We start from the raw sequence: 25000 nt of genomic DNA, 5'->3' as shown, positions 1-25000 counted from the left end.
AGTTAGAGCATCAATACCCAGTACCCTAAGTTTATCTCTTTAAACATTTAGTGTATTTAGCATTTATAATTTGTACTACCTGTTACTATGAAGTTGTATTTTATTATTCTCCTTGTTAATTCTCCTTTTATATTCTCCTTTTAAATAAAAAATATTACACTGATTTTAATTGCTTTATAATTTACAATTATACTGATATAATGGAGAAATTCTATGCATTTCTGAACTTCTCTTTAATCTTTCCTTTCTCTGTGTTTGAACCACACAGGAGATTTTAGATTTACATAACTAGTTATTAAACCCTAAACTTGTGGTTCTCAATCATGCTGGAAAACCAGAATCACCAACCTAAACAGATTTTCCAAGATACGCATGCAGACACAAACAGATATATATTCTACATAACTGTCCCTGGTCAATTCTGATGCTTGTTAATGATGCTTTATAGGATAGCATTCTGTTACACTTCATCCCATATACCAGCCAAAACAATTTTAAATTTGTTTGACATTATAAAAATGCAGCACCCAAAGCATGTATAGATTATCTTCATAGAAACTGGAGCAAAAACTTTAGAAAGAAAAAGAAAAAAAGCAAATTCAGTAGTAAGCTCTGTGAGCTTAAGCTATATTATAGTCAGATTGATTTTAAGCTCTTAAAATGTAATTCTGAAATCCAACTGCCATGTTTCACAAATCCATAGCTACATCTTTTCTTCCTAGATTTTTTTTAGTTATATTATAAATGACATTTTTAAGTTTCCTTATGTCTAAAATTTCTGAGTCCACTCTTGGTGGCCTCTCGCACCTATAGCTAAAAATATAACTCTGCCTAACTTAAGTTAAAAAGTCCATGATGACTATAAGAAAAAAGTCTTTGAAGGATTTGTTAAGTATTCCACAGGAAATTATAGTAAGATTTTCAACTAGGGAGACCACAAGAACCAAGATGGTTTTCAGTAAAAAGTTGATATTGACTTTTATTTATTCAATTGTTATTTTAAAACAAAAGTGATTTGATATTTTCAAATCTTTAAATAACTCTAGTCATTCCTTTTTCAAATTCAAGAGCATGTTAAAAAGTCATAACATCGTCAACTTTCTGATTTAGAAACATATAAAAACAGAATTATAACTTTAAACTTAAGTTATAGAATTAATACTCCAAGGGCTATTTTCTGCAAAGTCATTGAATCAATTGTTCAGAACTCAAGAACGCTTTTTCACATAAATATTTCTTTTAAAGATTTCACTTAAGTCCCTAGGCAGACCTGTAAAAGCCTTTTTAATACAGATTATAGCTGAAGGATGTAACTTCCAGTGGGGGTGGGAGTTTCCTTCAAAAATGGGGGAAGTATATTTTCCTCCCATCTACATGACTTACCCTTGGTAAACATTTTTTTAAAGGCCATATTTTTTGTCATCTACCTCTTTCTTCATGTTCACTTCCTGGGTCCTTAAATATTCAACTTTTACTGCTATATATTACATATGGTAGTACATCATCCCATCCCCTTGTACCCCCAGGATAGACCTTTTTCCATCTTGCATGATCACCTATAACTTGGATCCTCTCTTCACCCTACTCTAAGCACCCATTATGTCACTGTCCCAGATTTCAGTTGGATGTAGGGTTAGATGAATTCATACTAGCATGTTGCTCACAAATACTGTTCTCATTTCTCCAGAAGAGTGTGCATTTTTTACATGCATTTGTAAAACCAAATAGAATTTTAATAATGGAATTCCAGGTAACAAAACAAAAAAGAAGTGAAAAAATGAGTACAAGATAGGTGAAGATATTTTTGGACCAAGAGACAAGCAGAAACCCAAACGTTGGTTCCTAGTTGTGTGCTTCATAGATTCTCATCTTTTCTCTCATATTAATCCATTGTGTTTCTCACAACATCTCATTTTCTCTGAGTGACCTCTAGCAACAACAGAAGCAGGGAGACAAGAGGCTTATAGCATTCACTATTTTTATACCTCAGTCTTTTATAAACCATCTAGGAAGGCACATTTCCTGTACAACCATTTCACAGTGCATGTCAAAAGTTTGCATGTAATAATTTTACAAGCCTTCAGCTAAGCCTTCTAATCTGTCTTGAAAACTGGTACCACCTCCTATAACTTGGGGTAAGTGAACCAAAAACATCTTTCAAAATACACATGAACCAAATTTCACTACTTCATTTTAAATCTGTCATTATCCTGTAATGTTTACTGCACCTTATTTGTGAGGAATCTTTGGAAGTCTGTGTATTTATTGTAGGTCACTAATGTACTTAATTGTGAATTGGATCCTCTATAAATGTTTGTTGAATGAGAGATGTATAATTGTTTTTAGTTCTACTCACAAATGCCAGTTTATCATCTACTGAGTATAGTGGTCAATACTAATCATGTCTAACCTTTTTAGGAGGTGTATCACTAAAATTATCTCTTTTTATAAAGGATATAGCACATTTTCAGCAAAAGTTTAAGAACAATGATTTTTATTGTGGTCCGCAGATCATTTATAGTCTCTAAGGGTTTGTGGGTTTGACATCACTTTGATTCTCCAGTGAAGACCTAGAAATAAATATAACAGAAATATTATAAGGTATTTAGTTCCCTTTTCCTCATTCTAAGCAAAAGTATAACTGTCTGGTAGTCCTTATCAAGGATTCTTGCCCACAAAAATTGAGATAGCTATAATCAGTGCTTCAATGTTCTTATTCATTCGTGATATTCTCAGAGAATCTCCAATAATAAAGTCAATTTTCTATGAAAAATACTTCTAGAGAATCTCTTGCTACTTACTAAAAGTCCAAAGATCTTTACTTTTTTAAGAGAAAAATAAATTCAGTTCAACCCAGTGAGTGAATAGATTTTAATAAGTACCATGTGCCAGGCATGTTGTTAGGCCCTGAGGTTACAAAGATGAAAAACAAGTTATGTTTTTTGCCGTGGAAGAGATTATGTTTAATTTAGAGGGAGATATAGGGTCATGCATATATGGTTTTAGCCACTGTTGGTATAGACTAGCGTCTCGAGAAAACGGGAGCCAATTTTATTCTCCTACTTTCCTCACCAGTCCTTCCCTTGCCCAGTCCATTCCAGGTCCTGATGGCTGTGTCTCTAAAATAAATCACAAACCTGGTTCCAACCACCAGTATCTCTCTCCAGTATTACTCTAATAGCTTCCAAAATGACCTTTCTGCTTCCGTTCTCCACATGCAAATCAGAATATATCTCAATCCCCAGTTAAAATTCTTCTGTAAGTTCTCAACATTTAGAAAACATTTCAATTCTTTGTAATTGTTTACATGGCCCTGCTGCTGGATTTTACCTTGTCCTACCTTTCCAGCATTTCTCTTACTGTCCTCACTCAACCAACTCCAGCCTCATTGGCCTTCAATTCTCAAGCATGACTAACTCATTCCTATCTTAAGCCATTTGCACATCTGGGAACTATTCGCAGTCTCCACCATGTCATTCCTTTTTAGATCACTCCACTTTTTATTTTATAGTTCATCATTAATTAAAATGATCTCACTTATTCTTACTATATATTTTCTATCTCCCTGTCTGCATTTAAATTTAGGAACAATCAGAACAGGCACCTTTCAGTTTTACTTCTCATGTTGACCCCCAGTCTAGAACAATTATTGCCCCATAGTAGATATTTAATGATTCCTATTCAAAAGAATGAATTTGGTGATTCAACATTTTTAATGAAATCCTCAGGTGATAAAAAATTAGAATACATTCCTGGAAGAGGGAACTGGGTAAGCCAAGCACATTAGACACATAATGATATATTGTCAGGTTGAATTTAATACACAAAAAATTTTGAAGCAGAGTAAGTACAAAAGACTACAGATAGTGTGCATGTACAAACATATTTTTAAAATCCCATTATTATGTATAATTATAATGCACCAATTACCAAAAGAGAGACTAAAGGCATAAGCAAAGGTCAAATCCTTGCATTCATGCTAACAACATTGTATTACATTCTGTCCTTGATATCATTGAAGGGTTTTTAAGCTAGTCGATGGGGCAAGATTTATGTTTTCATCAGATATGAGTATATTTACTTAGGGAAAAAAAAACTCATTAGACAATAATGTGATAGCTTCAGGACAACATGGATGAAATCCCACATTTGTCAAACTCAGGCCAAGGCCTTAAGCTCAGCCTAACAAGAATGAACACTGAGATGCTTAAAGTGTCTGTGGGTACAGCTTACAGGGTAGGACCTTGAAAACCATAGAAAAGATCTTGTGTTACTGCAGAGACAATATGACATGCCAGTGCTCAGAGCTGATGGTTGCTGTGCTTTAGGGTCCTAGGGGAACCTATGGAACTCTGCGGCATGCAGACATTTTATGTATCACTTTCAAAAAACCCCCCCAATCAGGCTCACCCTTTCTGTCAGATAGAGGGTAAACTGTGTTTCTCAGCAGTCAGATTGAGAAAGCAAAGACAGAAATGATGAAAACAAACAGAATTCTAGCTACCCAGCTCTGAGCTGCAGTGTGTAAATATGCCATATTCACTCTCTTTCATTTGAATCTGCCTTCCTGAGAAGAAACCATATGTCATAAAATAATTCATAGTTTCTTTTTGATTAATCTCCAGTAGAAGCCCAAAGATATTAAATCTCAGCGCCCTTACATTTTTCTCCTCCCCTCATAAACAATTCAATTCAATTTGAATTAATATTTATCGAGTGCTGAGACAATGGATGGCAGCATAGTGGATGCTGTAATAGAATTGCTACATAAAAGGGAGAAGACTCATGTCCAGTCTTAAGGAAAGAAAGTCGTCTATTTTATAAAATACAAAAGAAATAATATAGCAATAACAACCAGTGCACTTCAAGATAGTGTCAAACTTTGTTTAATTCAGTTACCATGCATTAGCCATATTCAAGGAAACCAGGATGTCTTAAACCAAACTTAAGGGAACTATGTTGACAAGGACTAGAAAAGGAATATAGCTTTTTTTTTTTTTTAAATAAGAGAATTGAATTATTTCTAGAGAAATGGATTTGAACCATACCTCATATATTAATAAACTGGGCTATTCTTTTCAGCCAAACATAGATGAATGGATTCCCATGTTAGTTTTTCTGTAGTGTTCTTATTTGTTTGGTCTTATTTTAATGGTCTCAAAGGTCTTTTAGAACTTCCTTTATTATGTTAAATTATGCTGCCCAAACCAGCCCAGACTGAGGTTGTGTTTGGACCAGTTTTTTTTCTCACAACTGCAGAAAATAAGAATATATGCTGTATGTTAATTTTTCAGAGTTCAAATCCTGGGTCTGCTGCTTTCTGGTTATCAAATTTCTTTCAGTTTGGCCATCTACAAAATAGAGATAATAACTACAGTAACATCTCACAGTTGTTGTGAAAATTAAATGAGTTAATACCTGTACAGACCTTAGACTGTGACTGGTCTGTACAGTTTCATAAATGTTAGCTATTTTTGCCCTAGAACAAGATGGCAGCAGTTAAGATATACTCTCCCAAAAGAATACAGAACTGTTTCTGAAGCTTCTCTGTCATTAAGCCAACATTTTATAAAGAATAGATAGAGGGAGGAAGGGATGGATGGATGGATGGATGGATGGATGGATGGATTTATCAGTAGTCAGACAGATATGCAGTTAGATATAGAGATTATCACAAGTGTGTCTGCCAGGAAACAAAATATAGAAAAGGGATTTGCATGTAGGAAGTGTACTGGGGTGAGCTCTCAGGACCAACTCCCTTACTGCTGTCACTTTAGGAGTTTGGGAAGCTGATGGATCTTACCTGAGCCCCTCTCTAGGGAATGCCTGTGGCTGAAGAAAGCCACCTTACCTAAGGCCATGACACCGTTACAGGTTTGTCTGGAATCTAGTGATTGTAATGAGACAGTACACCACTGTACAAGGTTCCAGCATGTTTTCCTTAATTTTGGCCAACTCTGAAATGTTACTTCAGATCTAAAACATCAATATCCCATGGAATGGTGGCATAGTGGCATTTCATCTTTCCCTTGCTGCCTAATCCTGCTTTCTTCTCTTCCTCAAAGGTATCAATCCTGAGATTGTCTCATCACAGATCTAGATTTAACATAATAAAAAAGTTTAACTAATTCACTAATGACATTCTTAAAAGAAACTAGTTGTTTTTTTTTTTTTTCCTGTGAGTTCATTTGGCTGAGAAAAATATGAAAATACCAGTACAGTTTGATTTAGAGCTACTGCCTTGATTCATGGTTTACCCACCATTAGCTCACATGACAGCACAGTGGAAGGCCAGGGCACATATCTTAGTGGTATGATGGAAATAATTTTGACCTCAAGGACCTCTGCACCAATTGAATTAGAGATAATAATATACATTGTTGCAGTCCCATGAGAGAACATGGAAAAGGTGTTTTAAATTGTTTTCACACACCAAAATCTCCCCTTTTAAATGATACCACTTACTGTTATTAGAACCATGATTGCTGAGTGGTTGATAGGAAAGCAGTTAATTCAAGTCTCTTTAAATGTTGCTAACAAGAATATTTTAAATGATCAAGTAAAGAACAACCTGCATAGGGGCTGAAGTTGTGGCTCAGTGGTAGAGTGCTCGCCTCTCATGTGTGAGGCACTGGGTACAATCCTCAGTGCCACATAAAAATAAATAAACAAAATAAAGGTATTGTGTCCAGTCACAACTAAAAAACATTTTTTTAATGAATAACCTGCATAAGAGCTGGAAAGTAGAAGTAAACCAAATGTGTATCATCAACTAATGAATGAATAAGCAAAGGAATAAAAATATTTAGCAATAAAAAGTGACATTGATACATGCTATAATGTGAATGAATCAAAAAAAATTATACTAAGTGAAAGAAGACAGAAAAAATACATATGTGGGATTTCACCTACCAGATATATATCCAGAATAGGGAAATCTTTAGAGATGTAACGTAGATCTGTGGTTGCCTAGGGTGTTGGAGGTGGTTGGGGAAAAGTAAGGAGTGATTGTTAGTGACTGTGGGGTTTATCTTGTAGGGGATGAACAAGTTCTAAAAAAGATTTTGATGATCACGGCACAACCCTAATACTAAAAACAATTGTATACTTTATATAAAGGTAAATTGTATGATGTAAGAATTACATCCCAATAAAGCTGTCAAAAATAATTTGGTGCTTTATACTGCCCCAAAAGTAAATAAGAAATCAAATTTCAACTTAGTCTTTTGTTAACTATTCATCTTTATGTACCTAATGCTTATGTTCTCAGTGAATTTTTCAGTAAACTGGAAAGAAAATTTTTGACTCATTGCGATTATAAAATTTTTTATGATAATCAGAACTTATTAAATAATAACCATTATAAAAATAATTCAGGATCAGTGTGTGAGTTTTATAAGTGATTCTCCCTCTAAGTCTGAGTTAGATGACTCTATTCTCATTGTACAGATAAGAAAACTGAGGCACACTGTAGATTTCGGGTTATTTCATTAATATTTCCTGCTACTTAGAAATTCTGCTTGACAATAACTGTAATATGAAACAACTTTATTTTTTAAGAGATAAAAGAGCCACCTTATTAAATTTAATATAATCCTTTCTAGGCCAAAAAATTAATGCTTTCAATTCTACTCAGAGGTTTTGAGATTCCTAATAGAGGTGAAATAGGTAGAGAACATGATAGAATAGGCAGATTTCGCCTGATAGTGTTCTAAGAAGATGGATTAGAAACATAAAGAGCTAATAACACCAAAGATTTTCTTTGCTAGGTTATCTTTTAGACATTAATTATACAGAAGAGCCTGCTTAAATGGATACTTGTACTGTAAGAGTGCTTCTTTTAGGAGAGGGTTCTTTTCCTTACTCTGCACTTGAGTGGAGAGATATTATCAGAGAGCTATCAGGGAGATAAGTTGATATAGTAAGATAAAGTTTATTTCATTTGTAGAATAACCGTATTCATTTAAAGCACCAATGAATCATCATTGTATAGGAGGCCTTATCACTATGACAGATACAGTGGGATCACCCTGTGCTTAAGAAGTTACACTGTAGTTTTAAATCAAACATCTGTGAAAACTGCTTTAACTTGGAAAACTCTTATGATACTCTTATTTGTGCTTCTCCTATATGATATAAGATAATACCACCCTATAATCTCTTACTAGAGATTCACTTTTAATATCATTAATAAATAAATTTGGCCTGATATATAAAACCAACTCAAGAAGTTTTTATGTTTCTCTATAACTCCATTAAAGACAATAATCTCCAAATAAGAAAAATGATATAAATTATTTTTAAAACTTAAAATATTTTTTAATCTTCATCCTCTCTAATTTCAAGGATACTTCTTGTATCTGGTTTTGTAGTTTTAAACATCCTGCACAGATGATAATTGGATTTTTTTTCTCATTCATAAAATCTACATTCCTTTTAAATCAAGGTGGAGGGAATAAAATGTTATTAACTATTATATAACAATACTCTTCCTGGCTCATTATTCATATCACAGTATTTAATTTAATCTTCCCAAGCGAGACTTAAAGTAGTCCTGTTTTTGATCTATTGTCAGCTTCTTTTCTATTTGTTCTATGTACTTAAAAAAAAAATCGAGAAAAAAAAAACTAGTTATTTTCTGTTTGCTTGTGACTTTTTTCTTTCAGTAGCAGCTTTCTTAACTTTGTTCTTGTTCATTCCATCACATTTTCTGTTTCCTGAGTGACCTTGCCTAACTACCATTTTTCACAGTATTTCTAGTTATCACATAGATTTCATCCAATTGTAGGCTTTGCTGACCTCCTGCCCACCTGTGTGGCTGGTTCAAAGCTTGTAGCTGTGGAAAGTGCATTCCATTTTCTCAGTAACCTTTGATCTCACTTTATTTGACATTAGTTCCCTCTTGTTACCAAAAGTTTTTTTCAATCATGTTTCTGGAAGTAAATTTGGTTGGTCCCCTTCTATCTTTTGTTTAGTTTTCCTTTATCATACTTCTAGCTAGACTTTTCCCCACTCAACTTCAAACAAATCCTTACATTCCTTTATGAACATTATGTTCAGCATACTTGATGTTTATGTTCATTGGCTCTGATAAAATAAATGCAAGTGTTCTGTTTCCTACACACACTCATGCACACACACTATATTAAAATACATCAATTTTAACAATTATGCTTCTCTTGTAGAAACATGATGGCCACTTCACAGTCATCCAGTTGGTCGGCATGCTCCGAGGCATTGCATCAGGCATGAAGTATCTTTCTGATATGGGCTATGTTCATAGAGACCTGGCGGCTAGGAATATATTGGTGAACAGCAACTTAGTATGCAAAGTTTCTGATTTTGGTCTCTCCCGAGTGCTAGAAGATGATCCGGAAGCTGCTTATACAACAACTGTAAGTTTATATGCCATTTTCCAATGTAGCTTGTTTACTTTTATTGTTTTTAATATTATTAGAGTAATTCTGAATTTGTTTTTCCCAATTTTCTACTTTCCTTTAACATTGTGCTAATTTTATGTAATTATTTGACAAGCACTTCCTATAGCTCTGGGCCTGGTTTGGGGGAACAAAAGTCTCATATTTGACTATTTTCTTTCTAATGTATTGAGACTTTAATATCATGTTTAAGATCCATATTATCACTGCCCTCATGACAACTCTGTCTTTGCCTGAGGTATTTTTGACACTTCACTAATTATCTCCTATAAATGGAACTCTTTATAGGCCAATAGTGCAACCAATTAATATCTCAGGAATAGTAGGATAATGAGGGGTTATGAAATGACTCTTTTTCTTAATATTATGGAATGATCTGATCATACTTAAAAATGGAGTTTCTTTGAAGTTATAGGATTACTCTCTAAACTCTCAAAATGGTACTTGGGGAAAATGTAAGCAGAATGAAAGGCTAAAAAAACCTGATGACCAAACCATTATCCATAAATTATATAATGTTGATATGATCCATGAATGTTTTTTCCAAGGTCATTTTTTTCTATTGCACTCTTTGGTTATTTTTTTTTAACTTCAGTCTCAATATCTCTGATCAAGTATGTGAAAGGTACAAATGTGTAAAATTATATTGTACTTTATTTCTTACACAAAACCCTTACCATTGATTCACTTGATAATCGGCTTCAATGAAAAATAAGCCAGTAAAACTATTCAAGATTTTCTTACTCTGTTCTATTTTTCTAACCCTACATATTATTTTGAAAGATGCAAACACATTTTAAAATTTTCTTTTATTTCATTTTCTATGAATTTTTTTTTGCAACTTCACTGTATTCAATTACTCCAGAATTGATGCAAATTTAATATTATGAATGAAATATGTTATGCTTTTGCTGCTTGCTTTGTACAAATGCTCCGTTAATTTATCCATATTTTCACAATTTTGTCAACAAAAATATAGTTATAAAAATAACTCAATTTCTGAGTTTTATAGATAAGGTAGCAGTATCTATTGATCTTTATTAAAAAAAAGCTTCATAAAATAAGTCTATTGAGCCTGAAAACAAATGGTTCATTTTAGAAAAAAAATAATATTTTTAAATCCATCTTCCAATTGGAAAATAAAATTGTTTTCATTTTTTCTTGAGGCCTTTATTTCTTTCTTTTTTTTTGTAAATGTATAAATTGTAATAACTTTTAGGGTTATAGAAAAAGTTCATAAAATCTTATATTAAGCATATTCTTTACATCTCTGAAGAATAGTATTTAAAATTATATGAAAATTATATAATATTTATAAAAATTGTAACAAAATCAATTCAAAGAATAAAATCAGGAAATAACTATGAAACTCTTTGACTATAGGCTATAGGCTACACTTGAAACCCCTTATTAATAATATTTAACTGCTTTTTAAAAATAGAAAGCCCACAACTAAATTTAAAATACTTATAAAATTAGCAGGTAACCGAAAGTTTGAGACATATACTGGTTGTATTATAACAATTTGATCCCAAGATTCTAGGCATTTTCTGTCTAATGTTATTTTAGGGGCTATGAATCTGGTAGAGTGCTATTTTAAACTTAGATCAGACTAGAGAATTAAACAGCAGATTAAGTACATAGAATATTTATACTCCAAAAGGGGCCTGTAAAAAGCCATAGTTTATGTCTTAATTATGAAATGTCTCTGATTTAAGAGAGATTGATTAAATGGAAAATAATGTAATCAAGTTTTTTTTTTTAATTTTTTTAAGTCTCAGGATTATACTTTCCTGCTCAGAGAAATTTGCAGTGCAAAATATCATTCATTGATTAATAATGAAAATGGACATTCAATATATAACATAGCAAAGCTGTTGCCTTCAAAGAATTTATGCTTTCACAGACTCATGCTTCCTTGCAGTTCAAGAAAAATAAATACAGAAGTTTCAGAGAAGAATTTAAAAGAAGGCGTCACAAAAAGATCAAATTTGGACTGGATCTTTAAAACCTTCATGAGACAGAGTGTTGGAGGACAGGCAGTCCAGATGAGAAAAGACAGGAGAAGTGAATGGGCAAATATATAGGAAAATGGACAGTTTGAAATGGAGACCAGGAGAAGCGAAGGGGCCAAGTTTCTTAGTAATTTTGAATGTTCTTGAAAAGTACTCCAAGGAATTTGAAGGTTTTTCTATAGTAACTAAGCTAAATTGATTTATTCAAGCAGCAGAATAACAAACATAGGTGTGTATCTTAGAAAATACTGTTGACAATAACATAGAGAAAGCATTGAAGAAGAGGAGTGCTCACAGGGAAGCCAGTTAGGCATATTTGCTGTAGAGCAGAAAGGCCATGTGATTTTAATTAGGGCAGTGGCAACTGAAATAAAGAGAAGGACAGAACATTGAAAATCTTTATGAAAGTATAATTTCTAAGATTTAGTAATTGAACATAATTTATAAGGAAGAAGGAGGATTTAAAGATATTCTAATATTTCTAGATTGAACAACTAGTTGAATAGAGACTCTGTTAAATAATCAAGACATAGAATCCCTATTAGAGATGGCCTGGCTAACAGCAAAAGATTATAAGCAAACTTAGAGCAAGACATCATAGATAGATACTCTAGTTCAAAGTCATCAGGATAATACCAGTAAGCACTAGCATTCTGTCCAAACTTTATGAAAAATGTTTAAAGTTTTATGTAAATGTACTTAGCACCCACCCCATGCAGTACTTTTGTATATTTCCAGTTAAAGTGAATTAGATAGCTAGAACTCTTTACTGCCTAGTGAATCTATATCTCAATTACATGAAAGAAGCTTCAAAGAGCAAACTCCCTGATATATTTAAAAAAATAAATTTGATTCGTTTTTTAAAGTTTTATCTGTGTACAACTTTTTTAGAGCATATCTTTCATCATGAATGTTTCTGAGTTGTTTTTTCTCTCACATAAATATAATTGCTATTTCCTCATTATTTTTAAGTGTTTTTACAATCTACACCAGGAAGGGTTTGGGGGAAAGAAAGACTGTGAAGGGTATGAAAACAGGAAGCTATCATGGATAAACATTGTGTTTTATTCTGTTTTTTATTTTAATCTTCAAGAAAGTAATCTTTAGAATCATGTGCTACATGGATGTAGCCCTTCCTATTCAAACAGGGGCAGAATAAATAGATCTTTTCCACTACAATGTCTTTGTCTATTTAAATTCCACATATCATAACAAACGGTAATTAGAACTGGCTAAAGAAGTCATACTGGAAAGATAGATGGCCAGTCTGAACTCAGTGCTGGCCGTGACATTATACTGGTCCACAGTGGCAGATGAGCAATGGCTGTGGGAGCCAGAGTGGCCAGACCAGAAAGAGTTTAAAAAGAGAAATTACCCTGGCAAAATCAGTGAGTCCTTTAATGTTCTATTAAAAGTCATATTATACATTATTGTGTTCCCTACATTTTAAAATATTATTAAAGTAGATGAAAGGTTGAAATTTGAAAGTAGATATAACTAGAAATTATAGTATTTCTTCCTACAACTTGAATGTTTTATATAGCCTGCTTTAGGTCTAAGATTTATTTATTTAATGTGCACTCAACATAGTTTATTATGTCACTACCATACTTAGGGTCCTATTATTAGAGTGACAGTTGTGAAGTGGGTTCGCTTACAACCACTCCCCCAAAATGGACTTCACTCCATGGAGAAGAGGGAAGATATTACCTATGCCAACTCCATAAGTCCAAATCCGTATTCCCACTCTATACTGAGCTACTGTTTAGGCCCACCATGCACAAATTACCTATTTGTCTGAGTTTGCTAAGACATCACACACAGAAGTTGTATGAAGCAGACTTAGTAGTTACATTTAGGCAGCAAGAGACAAAAGAAGCATAAGATCTATTGTGTGCCTGTACTCCAAATATCTAGAAAGTTATATAGGTTAGATGGAGTTGTTTTGTTTTTGGTACTTGAGACTGAACCTGGAGGTGCTTAACCACTGAGCCACATCCCCAGCCCTTTTTAATTTTTTATTTTGAGATAGGATCTCGCTGAGTTGCTCTGGGCCTCACTAAGTTGCTGGGTCTGGCTTTGAACTCAAAATCCTCCTGACTCAGCCTCCTGAGCCTTTGGGATTACAGGCATGCATCATCCTCCCGGCTACATGGAGTTTTGACTGCACAAACCTTACTTTACATCACATCCGAAGAACTCTGAAAGGCAGCCTGCCCTGTGTTGTGTATCTCAAGAGAAACATAACTGACTAGGAAAATGTTTGAAGGATATCCTGCTTCCTGGGGAGACTGGAATAAAGCTCAACTTTTTTAGGCAGTTCCTCACTAAGATGTTACAGGCCCTACCTAGGAGGGATAGGAAAAGGCCCAGGTTGCTATGGGAAGCTCTTCTCTATCTCAGGATATTGCATTCCCAACACACAATGTAATTATTCTTGAAAACTACAAGTAAGAAAGTGGGATTTGGGGGATACTGGGTGGGTTTAAGGACCCTCAACGAACTCTCCTGCACCAATAACTAGAATGAAGGAATTAATGAGAACAGATAAATGGTTACACAGAAAGACTATCAAGAATAAGCATATATTAAAACTCATATATGTGCAGGCAGATACCAAGAATGAGCAATTCTACATGAAAAGAAATACAGTAGTAGTAGATTTTTCTAGTAAGGTGTTTAAGCCATATACTAAAGTATATCAAGCCTTTGCAAAAGGACCTTAGGAACTGGTGATGGCACAAAAACTAAGAAATGTACATGGGGGGCCAAAGAGAATGGAAAAAATAAACAATAGGATTTCAACAAGAATTGAGACCTTGCCTTTGCATGCTAATTTCACAACTTACTTAGCAGGCAATTAGTGAGGAGAGACTGGGAATGATTATAACCTAACAATACATATGTAGCGTTATTTGGCTAAATTAATATGGATAAAAGTTACTGACAGTTTGGGTTATTTTCATTTCATTACATGGTATCCTCTTTGGTGAAAATTTAGGTGTAATGAAATCACTTCCTTTTTTGACTGATACATGTTCACATATATGACTATTTTATAACCATTTCCTTTCCCAAGGAGGAACTCTAACTAATTTGAATATTGCTAAGCAACCCCATCTTACACTGACATTGAAAATGCTAAGCTTCTTTGCTCTCAATTATGGAAATGAGTTCCTATTTACCTAAAAGAACATTATAAGGTATATTATGGCTCACACTCATCTGTTTTAAGAGATAGGTTTTATTTAAAATATAATGGTAGTTAATGTTCAGATTTTTTTTAAAAAAATATGAGTAACTCCTTATATTTTAAAGATTAAAGCAAAATGGAAAAGTCATTTTATCATATTAACCCCCCAAAATTCTAATACTTTTATTTTCAATTGTGTTATTTTGTGTTTCCAAAGCAAATTTTGCTTTTTTTCTTTGTCAGCAGCAATTTCACATAAGTACTTTCTTTGTTGAAATACAGAGTCTCAATATTGACAACACATAATCTGTATAATCACAATTCTGTTAACATCTTAATTCCATTAACTTTGCATTCATGAGACCTCTTCCAAACTCTAACATTTAACCTTTCCTATTCTGCAAAAAATTTGAGAAAAGTTAAATATCCTATTAATCTAAGAAATCATGGCTTATACTTAATGTGGATTTCCTTATAGCTAATAATGAAGCCGTTTGAAGGTGACATATTTACATATATTTATTGAAATCAGTAGAGATCTGAACAACCTTCCTCTACCTAATTCAAGTGTTATAAATTGTCTTGAGTTTTTAAGGTACATTTTTAAATCTTGAAAAATGCCTGGTATCAAGAATAAATATTTCCAAAACAATTATTCTTGATCCTTTACTATTTACCTTGAAGTACTTTAACAGGAATAACATATTTGTTTGGAGATCATGCTTAACATAGTAAAACATACTCAGAATTTTCATTCATTTCTGTCTTTTAAAAATTTTTTCTAAAAAGATTTTTAGTGAGGAAAAAAATTTAAAGCTTTCTACTAACATTACATAATATCCAATGTCCTGAATAAAAAATACTGAGAAATGCTCTTGAATTATGGGTTTTTGAATAATAAAAAGTTACGTTTCAAATCCTGCCACCAGATTTTCTGTTCATCAAGACAGTGACAGTGAGGGTGGGACTGACACTTGCTAAGATGCAATATATAGTTTAAAATGCATCTTACTGTACATCTACCTGAGTTCAGGCTGAAGAATGACTTTTTTTTTTTTTTTTTTTTTTTTTTGTACTTGGGATTGAACTCAGGGGCACTCTTAGCCAAACTAAAACTGAAGGAGGTATGCAACCTTTGGGCCCAAAGGCAGACCCTCAGGTAAAAACCTGTGAAACCCACTGGCCCATGAAAAGCTACACATAGCAACATAAATAGAATATACAGAAAGCCTCCTGTACAGAATTCACTGGAAGATTCAAGTAAAGGAAATGACAATACCTTTTAGGCAGACCTAAATTCAGCAACGTGGGTATAAAGAAAAAAAGTGAGAAAATTAGCAATGTTATCAAATGCTATAATGTGAAGATTCAAACTTTTGTTCAGTAGAAAGGTGATGAGTCAATAAACCTTGGAAGAATGAAAAACAATAAAATCTAGGCTGGATGAAACAAAGTTATCATCAAGAAAGGAGCTATAACATTTGGGAAAAAGAACAAAGTGACTTCACTAAGAGACTGTTCTTACTCCAGAGATACTACGAGAGCAGTTATTCAATCAGTCAAATATATAGAACATTATAATTAGCTGAGGGGGAAGAAACTGATGTACCAATACTAGGTTTCCTAAATTCAAAGGGGAAAAAGTTCTCCTGAAGCAGACTTGATAGTCTAATCATGAAAAATAAAAAATCTGACAGTTCTTATTTAACTTTTTCAATATGTGCTTTTTTTTTTTTTTTTAGTGAGCGCAATACTTTTATTTATTTATTTTTATGTGTGATGCTGAGGTCAAACCAAAGTGCCTCACACATGCCAGTCAAGTGTTCTACCATTGAGCCACAACCCCAGCCTCTGAATATTCACTTTTGATAAAGGAAATTCTAATTATCTAAGGTATAAAAGCTATATTCTCAAATTAGCAGTTTCCACACATTGAGCCCAAATACCAGGGAGTCAATCCACAACAATATTGATAAAAGAACAAAGCCTCACACCAAACCAGAATAGAGCATATGCTAAATGCAGAGTGAAAATTCTTCTCCAATACCTGTTCTCAGCTTGGATCGTAGGCTGAGAGAATCAAAAAAATCTTAACGGTACAGCCTCAGCAATGGCAAGGCGCTAAGCAACTCAGTGAGACCCTGTCTTTAAGTAAAAAAAAAAAAAAAAAAAGGTAGTTGTCTAAGATGATAGTATCAGAGGGGCACAAAACCTCTATGACATATACTGCTTTGAATTGTCAATGGCAGCTCTTAAGCGTAAGATGAGAATGAAGGTGGATACAAGACCAGAAGAAATTACTATCTAAAAAACCATTGCCTGGACTAGGGGTGTAGCTCAGTGACACAGAACTTGCCTAAGAGGAAAGTCCTGGGTTCAATACCAACACCACAAGAAAAAAAATCATTTTCTGAAAGGCATTACTCTCTAAAGCTTAGGGAACATTTTGTGATAATTACAATACAGGGTTCTCTGTAATGAGGAAGGAAGGAAGGAAGAAAAGAAGGAAAGAAAGTGCCAAGAATTGAAGATCAGCATATGCAGAGGAGAAAATGACTAAACAAAAGGATAGTTCTATCAGAAATCTTGAAGATAGAATGAGGTAGCTTAGTTTTACACATAGTCAAACCATGTTTGGGGAAAAAAAAGAAAAAAAAAACCTTCTTGAGTATAAGTCTTTTGTCCCTATGATATGGATGATACCTCCTTTTAGATTTGTGTAAAACTCTGAAGAACAAGAGATTTATCTTCTTGTTTGGAGTCTTTCCAATATCTACAGTAATACACTATATAAAGACTACTTAATTAATTGTAAATAATAAAAACTAATGAGAAACAGGTAGAAAGGGACTGAAACTCTAAGAACACTGTCTTCAGTAAAACTCCACACTTTTCATTTGACATCACTGTTAATTGTAATCCACTTAAAGAGTGAGCCTATGAAAACCCTTAATATATTATAAAGATATGAAAATTTTGCTATAAAAGAAACAATGATAACAAATGTTAAAGCATTTACCATGATGGATTAGGATATTCACAAGCAGAGGAGAAAATTCTGGTTTTAAAATCTCTGGAAGCATCCTACCAAATGTTCTGAGCACAGAAGTCTGCCTACATTGTGGATAAGATCTAAGGCAGATGGTTCATAAATTCACAGAGGCGTAATGTTTTAATGCCTGTAGTCATCTGAAATGCATCCAGTCCTTCTAACCTAAATGCTAATCAATGAGAAATAATCAAATATCAGTCACAGTTCTCAAGATATTTGGCATATACTTTGGTGATTAACCAGGAGCCATAGAAAACACCACCACGTACTATTTGTCTTTGTGTTAGCAACATCAAATATACTGATTTCTACTCCCAATGATTTTAGGACAAACTCAGACTTAACTGTTTTACTGGGAAAGATCATTCAGCAAATGTCTAGCAAGTAGAATGTACAATGCTTACTGGCCCCTTTCCTTCTGCAGAAAAATATGGCAAAGAGCATGTACACAGATCTATTTAGTTTGAATATAGAATTTAAACTTACCAACTGAAGAAACAGATTCTTTACTAATATTTCATCTCTGGCTTCATAGCTAATGTCAAAAGAATGCTTTTTTTCCCGTTGACAACAGGAAACTGGAAAGAAAAATATAATAAGTAAATCACAAGAAAGCTCTATGGGAAAGTTTCCTCATTCCTAGTATAAAGAGTTTCCCATCAACGGCAAATACATTGAAAATGATTATCAGTTATTCATGCTGTTTGTGGCAGTCTGTATTAGCTACCTACCTAATCAAACTCTCTCATCATTTCTCCTGCTAATTAAATCTGGAAATTTTCTGCAATGAACTAAGATCTGAGTGATAAATCATGATTTTATGTCAGTTATATTTATACTGTTCTCTGAGACTTAAATTTTACCCTTTGGTCACAGAAATATAAAGAGAAGTGAGATAAGGAACTTCTGGGAAACTTTCTAGTTGAAGCCCACCAGAAATATGTCTGAGTGGAGAACTTTCTAGTACTGACTGACCCTTTTACTGTTGTTATCACCTGGAATATGGCTTTGGAAGAACATCACCCTTAGATCTGTGACAACCATCTTGCCAATCATGAGACAACAAGCTTATGGAGACAGACCCACTGCATGAGGGAGAAAGTAGGAAGATCAAAAGAGCCTAGAGTTATGATGACATTGTTGGGCTTCTTCATTAATACAGAAAATAAATTGACACCAGTTTTTTATTAGTAACTCAATGTAATATCTTCTTTGCTTAAAAGCCCTTAAGAGTTGGGCCCCCTATCATTTATATGGGAAAATATTCTACCTGAGACAGTAATCAAAAAATAAGACAAACCACTATGTTAACAGATAATATAAATAGACCCCAAAATGGAGAATTTAAGGATCACCACAATCATACAAACTAACTAGATTATATTAGGAGATTATAAATATAAAGTTCTTTTGAGGATCCAGTATTCCTAATTTATTCATTTCACTTATATATATATATTTTGTTTTGCAGGGGTGGGATACCAGGGGTTGAACTCAGGGGCACCAAGCCACATCCCCAGCCCTATTTTGTATTTTATTTAGAAAAAGGGTCTCACTGAGTTGCTTAGCACCTCACCATTGCTGAGGCTGGCTTTGAACTTGCGATCCTCCTGTCTCAGCCTCCTGATCTTCTGGGATTAAAGGGATATGCCACCATGCCCAGCCTTTCATTTCACATGTATTTCTTAATGTTATGAGGCACAAAATTGGACAATGTAGATAAAAAATAGTGTCATAAGTAAGGCAGAAATATGCAAGATTGAATCAAACGAAAATCTCCTTCATAACAATCAACTGGGCAAAAAGGCAACCTATGGAATGGGAGAAAATATTCTCAAACCATGTGTCTAATAAGGGTTTAGGATCCAAAATATACAAGTAAGTAGTATAACTCAACAGCAAAACAAACAAACAACAACAACAACAACAACAAATGCTAATATTCTGATAGGTTTTTAAATGAGCAAAAGACCTGAATAGATATTTCTGCACAAATGACGTAAAAATGGCCAACAAATATATAGAAAGGCAATTAACATCATTAGTCATTGGAGAAATATAAAACAAAACCACCATGAAATACCTCATACCTGTTGTAATGTCTCTTATCAGAAAAATAAATGATGGGATTATGGGAAGAGATCTCTCTTGCACACTTATTATAGTAATATAAATTGGTACATCTATTACAGAAAGCAGTCTGTTGAGTACCCACAAAATTAATTTAATCTAGCAATCCTTTTCTGGATCTATATCCAAAGGAAATGGAATTTGTATCTCAAAGAAATATCTGAATTTCTATGTTCATTGCAGCGTTATTCAAAGTAAGCAAGACATAGAAACAACCTAAATGATTTTCACAAATAGAAAAAGAAAATATGGTGTGTATGTACACAGGTATGCATGCATATATTCACACAATGGAATATTATTCAGCCTTTAAAAAGAAGGAAATCCTGCCATTTGCAACAATATTAATAAACTTGAAGAACAGTATGCTAAGTAAAATAATCCAGACACAGCAATACAAATACTTATATTTTCATTTATATGTGTAATCTACTATAGTTAGTCCCATTGAAGCAGAAATAGAACAGTTCCTCTCAAAGCACCCAGGGAGGAAGAGTGATATTGATCAAAGGATGCCAAGTATCGGTTGGACAGGATGGATAAGTACTGGGATCTAATGTACATCATGGTACATTAATCTATAATTAATAAATAGTACTATATTTTTATGTGAAATTTGATATGAGAATAGATTGTAAGTTTTCTCACCAGAAGAAAAGCAGGGGAAAAACCTATGTAAATCAGCTTGATAGTGATTATTTCACATATTTTAAAATGTATATCAAAACATGAAGTACATTCCTTAAATATATAGCATCTTTGTCTTTCATTCATTCTTTATTAAACTTCAGGGAAAGGTGTTTAGAAGTGAGGCAAAAACCGATATTAAGTAACCATGCTATTAAATATTTCATTACAAGTTGAGGTTTTATTTAACAACTGTGTATTGAGTGTCTACTATATGTCAGACAATGTTCTGGACATTGGAAAGATTCCAGTAAATGAGATTTTCTCATGGAGTTAGTCTTGAGTATAGTGGTAATAAAGATAATTTTTCAAAGTTTTTCAAAATCTCATGAAGTGACAGATACACAGAACATATATAATAATAACAAATTATAAAGGTGACTAGCTGCCTTAGGAGGCGTGGCCAAAAAATACTTCCTTAATTAGTTGATATTTGAAATGAAACCTGATAATTATAAGGGTATCAGCCAAGAAAAGATCTGAAGCCAGAGAGTTCTAAGGTGAGGGAAGAATAAATATAAATCCCTAGGTGGGAACAAGCTTGGCACATTTTAAAACCAGGAATCAGGCCAGAATGTCTGACACACTGAAAAGTAGAAAATTGTGATAAAGAGAAAACCAGAGAGTCCAGATCCTATAGGAACTTGAAGGTCATGGAAGGAGTAGGAATGTTACTCCATTACAAGGGAAGCTACTGGAAGATTTTAAACAGAGAATGAAATCACAGAATTTGTGTTATTAGAGCTCACTCTTGCTGGCATGTTGAGAATGGGTTGTAGAGGGACAAGGAAAGATAGGACAAAGAGATCCCTTTATAGAACCATAGACAGGAAATGTGTTGGTGTACACTGATGTTAAGTTAAAAAAATAAATAAAATAGAGAGTGGCAGAGAGACTTCTGGTAATGGCTCTGCCTGGAGAGTGAAATGGAAAGAGAAGATAGATAATAGACTGACGGGTGTTTGTGTATGATTTTGGATTGTTTTTACAGATGAAGCAGCCCAAAGACATTTAGTGACATACACAAGTCACCTGGTTATTCCATGGAAAACTAAGCCATTGCAGTAATGATAATGTTAAGGGAAAATGCTTGTCCTACCATTGAATCCTCTTCCCCTCCCTGGTCCTTCAAAACTTCCCTCAGCAAATTATTTTCTACTGTAAGCAAAATCCCTTCCATTATTCATTTCTAAGACCCCTACAGAAAGAGATAGATAGTAGTAGGAAGTCTTTGAAGGTTGAAAAATAGAATGATTTCTTAGTCTTTGATGATATCTATTTCAAATGTAATAGTATCCCAAAATGTTTTTGATTTTTGATTTTTAAATTTTGTTCATGGATCTTGTTATGGTTTAGATACAAGGTTATCCTAGAAAGCTCATGTGTGAGACAATACAAGAATTCTGATATGGAAAATGGGTGGTATTATGTGTAGGCCCATAAGTTGTGGTGGGAGGAGGTGAGTCAGTGTGGGTGCATGACTTTGGGGTTGATATTTTGTCCCTGGTGAGCAGACACATCTCTCTTCTGCTTCCTGTCTGTCTTGTCCTGTGCTGCTTTCTTCCTACCACTCCCTCCCACCATAATGTTCTGACTTATCTTAGACATAAAACAATGAAGTTGGAGGTCTGTGAACTGAGACCTCTGAAACTGTTAGCCAAGAAACTGCTTCCTCTACATTTTTCTTGTCAGATCTTTTGGTCACAGTGACAAGAAGTTAACTAAAATAGAGCTATTAAAAGTATTCTACAATGAATATTTTTGTTTTATGATAAGGAAGAGAAAAGAATATATGTCATAGTAATAGAGTTCCAAATATTCTTCTGACCATTATATTTCAAATTTCTTCTCCCTGGTACTAATCAGTTCTAAACATGTTTGCTTGATTGTTTTAATGCAGCTTCTCTCATCAAAGAAATGGCTGAGGTTATTTCACAGGGCAACATTTATTTCTGATAGAAAGATAGGAGTTTAAGGAAAAGAACATTACTATTACCAATTTAAAAAAAAAAAAACAAGGAATTCTGGGCATAATTCCAAGAAACCTCAGGTTCTCTCAGAGTTTTAAATTTAAGACCTATTCCTCATTGTCACCACAGGGCCTACAATTTAGCTCACAATCATCAACTTCTCCTGGCCTGTAAACAATAATTTAGAGATCTAAAGCTAGAGAGAGCACTACAGAATCTTCAGGTGTGCTTCTTAAAGATAAAAAAAGAATGATTTTTAAACATTACAAAAATTTATCAATGTCTTTGTTGAGAAATAAATACCTTTTTTCTCATTTACTGTATTTTTTTCACCTGGCAATCCTCTGGTTGGTTTCTGCTGGCTACTTACAAATCAGTCAGGTATTTGTAGTTTAAACATTTGTGGCCACAGTTCATCCCAGGAAGGCAAAAAGTGGCCACTATAAAGAAACTTTCCCCAGCTTCTCTCCAGGCCTCTGTGCACGGAACAGCTCTGAATACATCCATGATCCATCAGTATTTTTATATATTCAGATCATGCCCTGTTCATATTAACATAAACACACCAAGTTTCACTGTACCTAGTTTTGCTTCTTTAAACTTGCAATAAGAAAGGGTATTATTATATGAAGCATGCACATTATTTGGTTGTTTAACCATGCTCTTAATCAGTGTATAATATGTGTCACAAATAAGCAGCTGCTAAATGAATTATACATAAAGATAATGTTTTCTAGATTACTCCTGCCTGTATATATTGCATAATTTAGGCCCTAACACATTCTGGTCCTTAATCTCTTCTTTTTATAGAAACTGAATCATTACCTTGTTCTTTTTAGTATTTTAAAAGTTTGTTTTCCACATATGTTATAAAAGTAAAATCTCTTTAAAGGAAGGCAATCTTTTTAATTTAAGCATTTATAGCATATATTTTTCTAAGGTTCAAATTCCCTTTTTTTAAGCAAGGCTTTTTTGGGCTGTGGTTCTTTATTAAGGGGAAAATACATTTGCTTTTAAAAATAATTGCTAGTAAGAGAAAAGGATAAATTCAATGGTATTGGACCATATATACAATAACAACGAATAAATAAGTCAAAGAGAAAGTTATTAATTCCTCGTCCCCATCTCACTATCCATAGGTTTCATAATCAAAGCATTTCAGCAGCAGAGTATGGATATGGAGATATTAAGTAATGGAGAAAACACTCTACCCGTAATATAGTAGAGAAAATGGTGGGTTATAAACTTGGAGCTCTGATTTTAATCTCAGTTTGGCCATAATTCAGTGAACAACATAAATCATTAATTTAAAACCCTGGTGCTTCAGTCACCACATCTTGAATGGAATTAATAAAACTGTCCTCTCGATACTTTACAGAAATGTTATAAGATCCAACAAGATAATAAATAAGCTAAAGCATGGATCATGGCCAATATTGAGACTAACAGCGTAAGAATTGCCTAAGACACTTATTTAAAACTCATATTCCCAGTTTCAGCCACAGAAGTTCATTTTCATTTCGTAGTTCTGACAGAAGAGCAGTAAGGTGTGATCTGCAAATCTGAGTTTTTAATAACCACCCTGGTGACTGTGAAACAGGTTATCTAAGGACCCCATCTTGATTAACTGCACTAATACAATCTAGACACATATCCAATTATTTCCTCCTCCAGCCTTATACATCATTAAATAAGGCAGCAGTTACAAGCAGATAAAAGACCTGTCGATACACTAAGAAAAAAAACGGTAGGAGAGGAAGGGAGGAGAGGGCACAGTGGGAAGTTTCTCTGGTTCCATAAATATGAGAACACACTGCACAACAAAATTGAGTAACTTCTCTGATATTATTTTTAGCATACGTTATTCCATTTAGCCCATGTATTTTGTTTTCTGTTTCTAATAAAAGATAATTTTGAGCTTAAAATATGCTTTATAATAAAAAGTGAAATTGTCAGCATTAATATTAATTATTTTTTCATTTTATGAATTTAGTATTCTCTACTCCTCTATCTTCTTCTTGCAGGTACTTTCTCTGTCTCTCTCTCTAAGATGTAGCTGAGAGTAGTTGTGCACACCTATAATCCCAGGGACTCAGGAGGCTGAGGCAGGAGGGTTTCAGGTTCAAGGCCAAGGCCGGCCTCAGCAACTTAGTGAGGCCCTCTCAAAACAAATGTAAAAACAAAAATTCTAAGGATATGAGAATATAGCTCAGTAGTAAAGTACTCCAGGGTCCAATCCCCAGCACCCTCACCCATCCCACAAAAAAGATATCGATAATGATTATTTTTCCCCAGGACAGACTGATGTAAAAATGTGCATTCCTCCATTGGCATTTATTGAAAATCTGTAAAGTTCTGTGATATAAATATAATCTGTGGTGAAATACAAATAACATTTTTAGATAGCAAAGTCATTCAAGTTGCCCCAGGTACTGGATTTTATCTCAGAGTCTTAAATCAATTACATATATTCCAAATGTTATGCCATTAAATGCTTAGTAAGAGAGGTTTCAAGG

The 25000-nt window shown here is 33.7% G+C and overlaps 1 protein-coding gene across 1 annotated transcript in view; it reads left to right on the top strand.

Annotated features, from left to right (window-relative positions):
• Window positions 1-25000, top strand: part of Epha6 (EPH receptor A6) — an 808736-nt gene that overhangs the window by 688756 nt on the left and 94980 nt on the right. Inside the window, exon 14 of the mRNA XM_027943203.3 lies at window positions 9186-9395. Coding sequence (XP_027799004.2) covers window positions 9186-9395 — 210 coding nt within the window. The remainder of the gene's footprint in view (window positions 1-9185; window positions 9396-25000) is intronic.

This window comes from Marmota flaviventris, chromosome 8 (genome assembly GCF_047511675.1).
Source record: "Marmota flaviventris isolate mMarFla1 chromosome 8, mMarFla1.hap1, whole genome shotgun sequence".
Lineage (NCBI taxonomy): Eukaryota > Metazoa > Chordata > Mammalia > Rodentia > Sciuridae > Marmota > Marmota flaviventris.
This window is presented reverse-complemented; position numbering and strand designations above follow the sequence as displayed.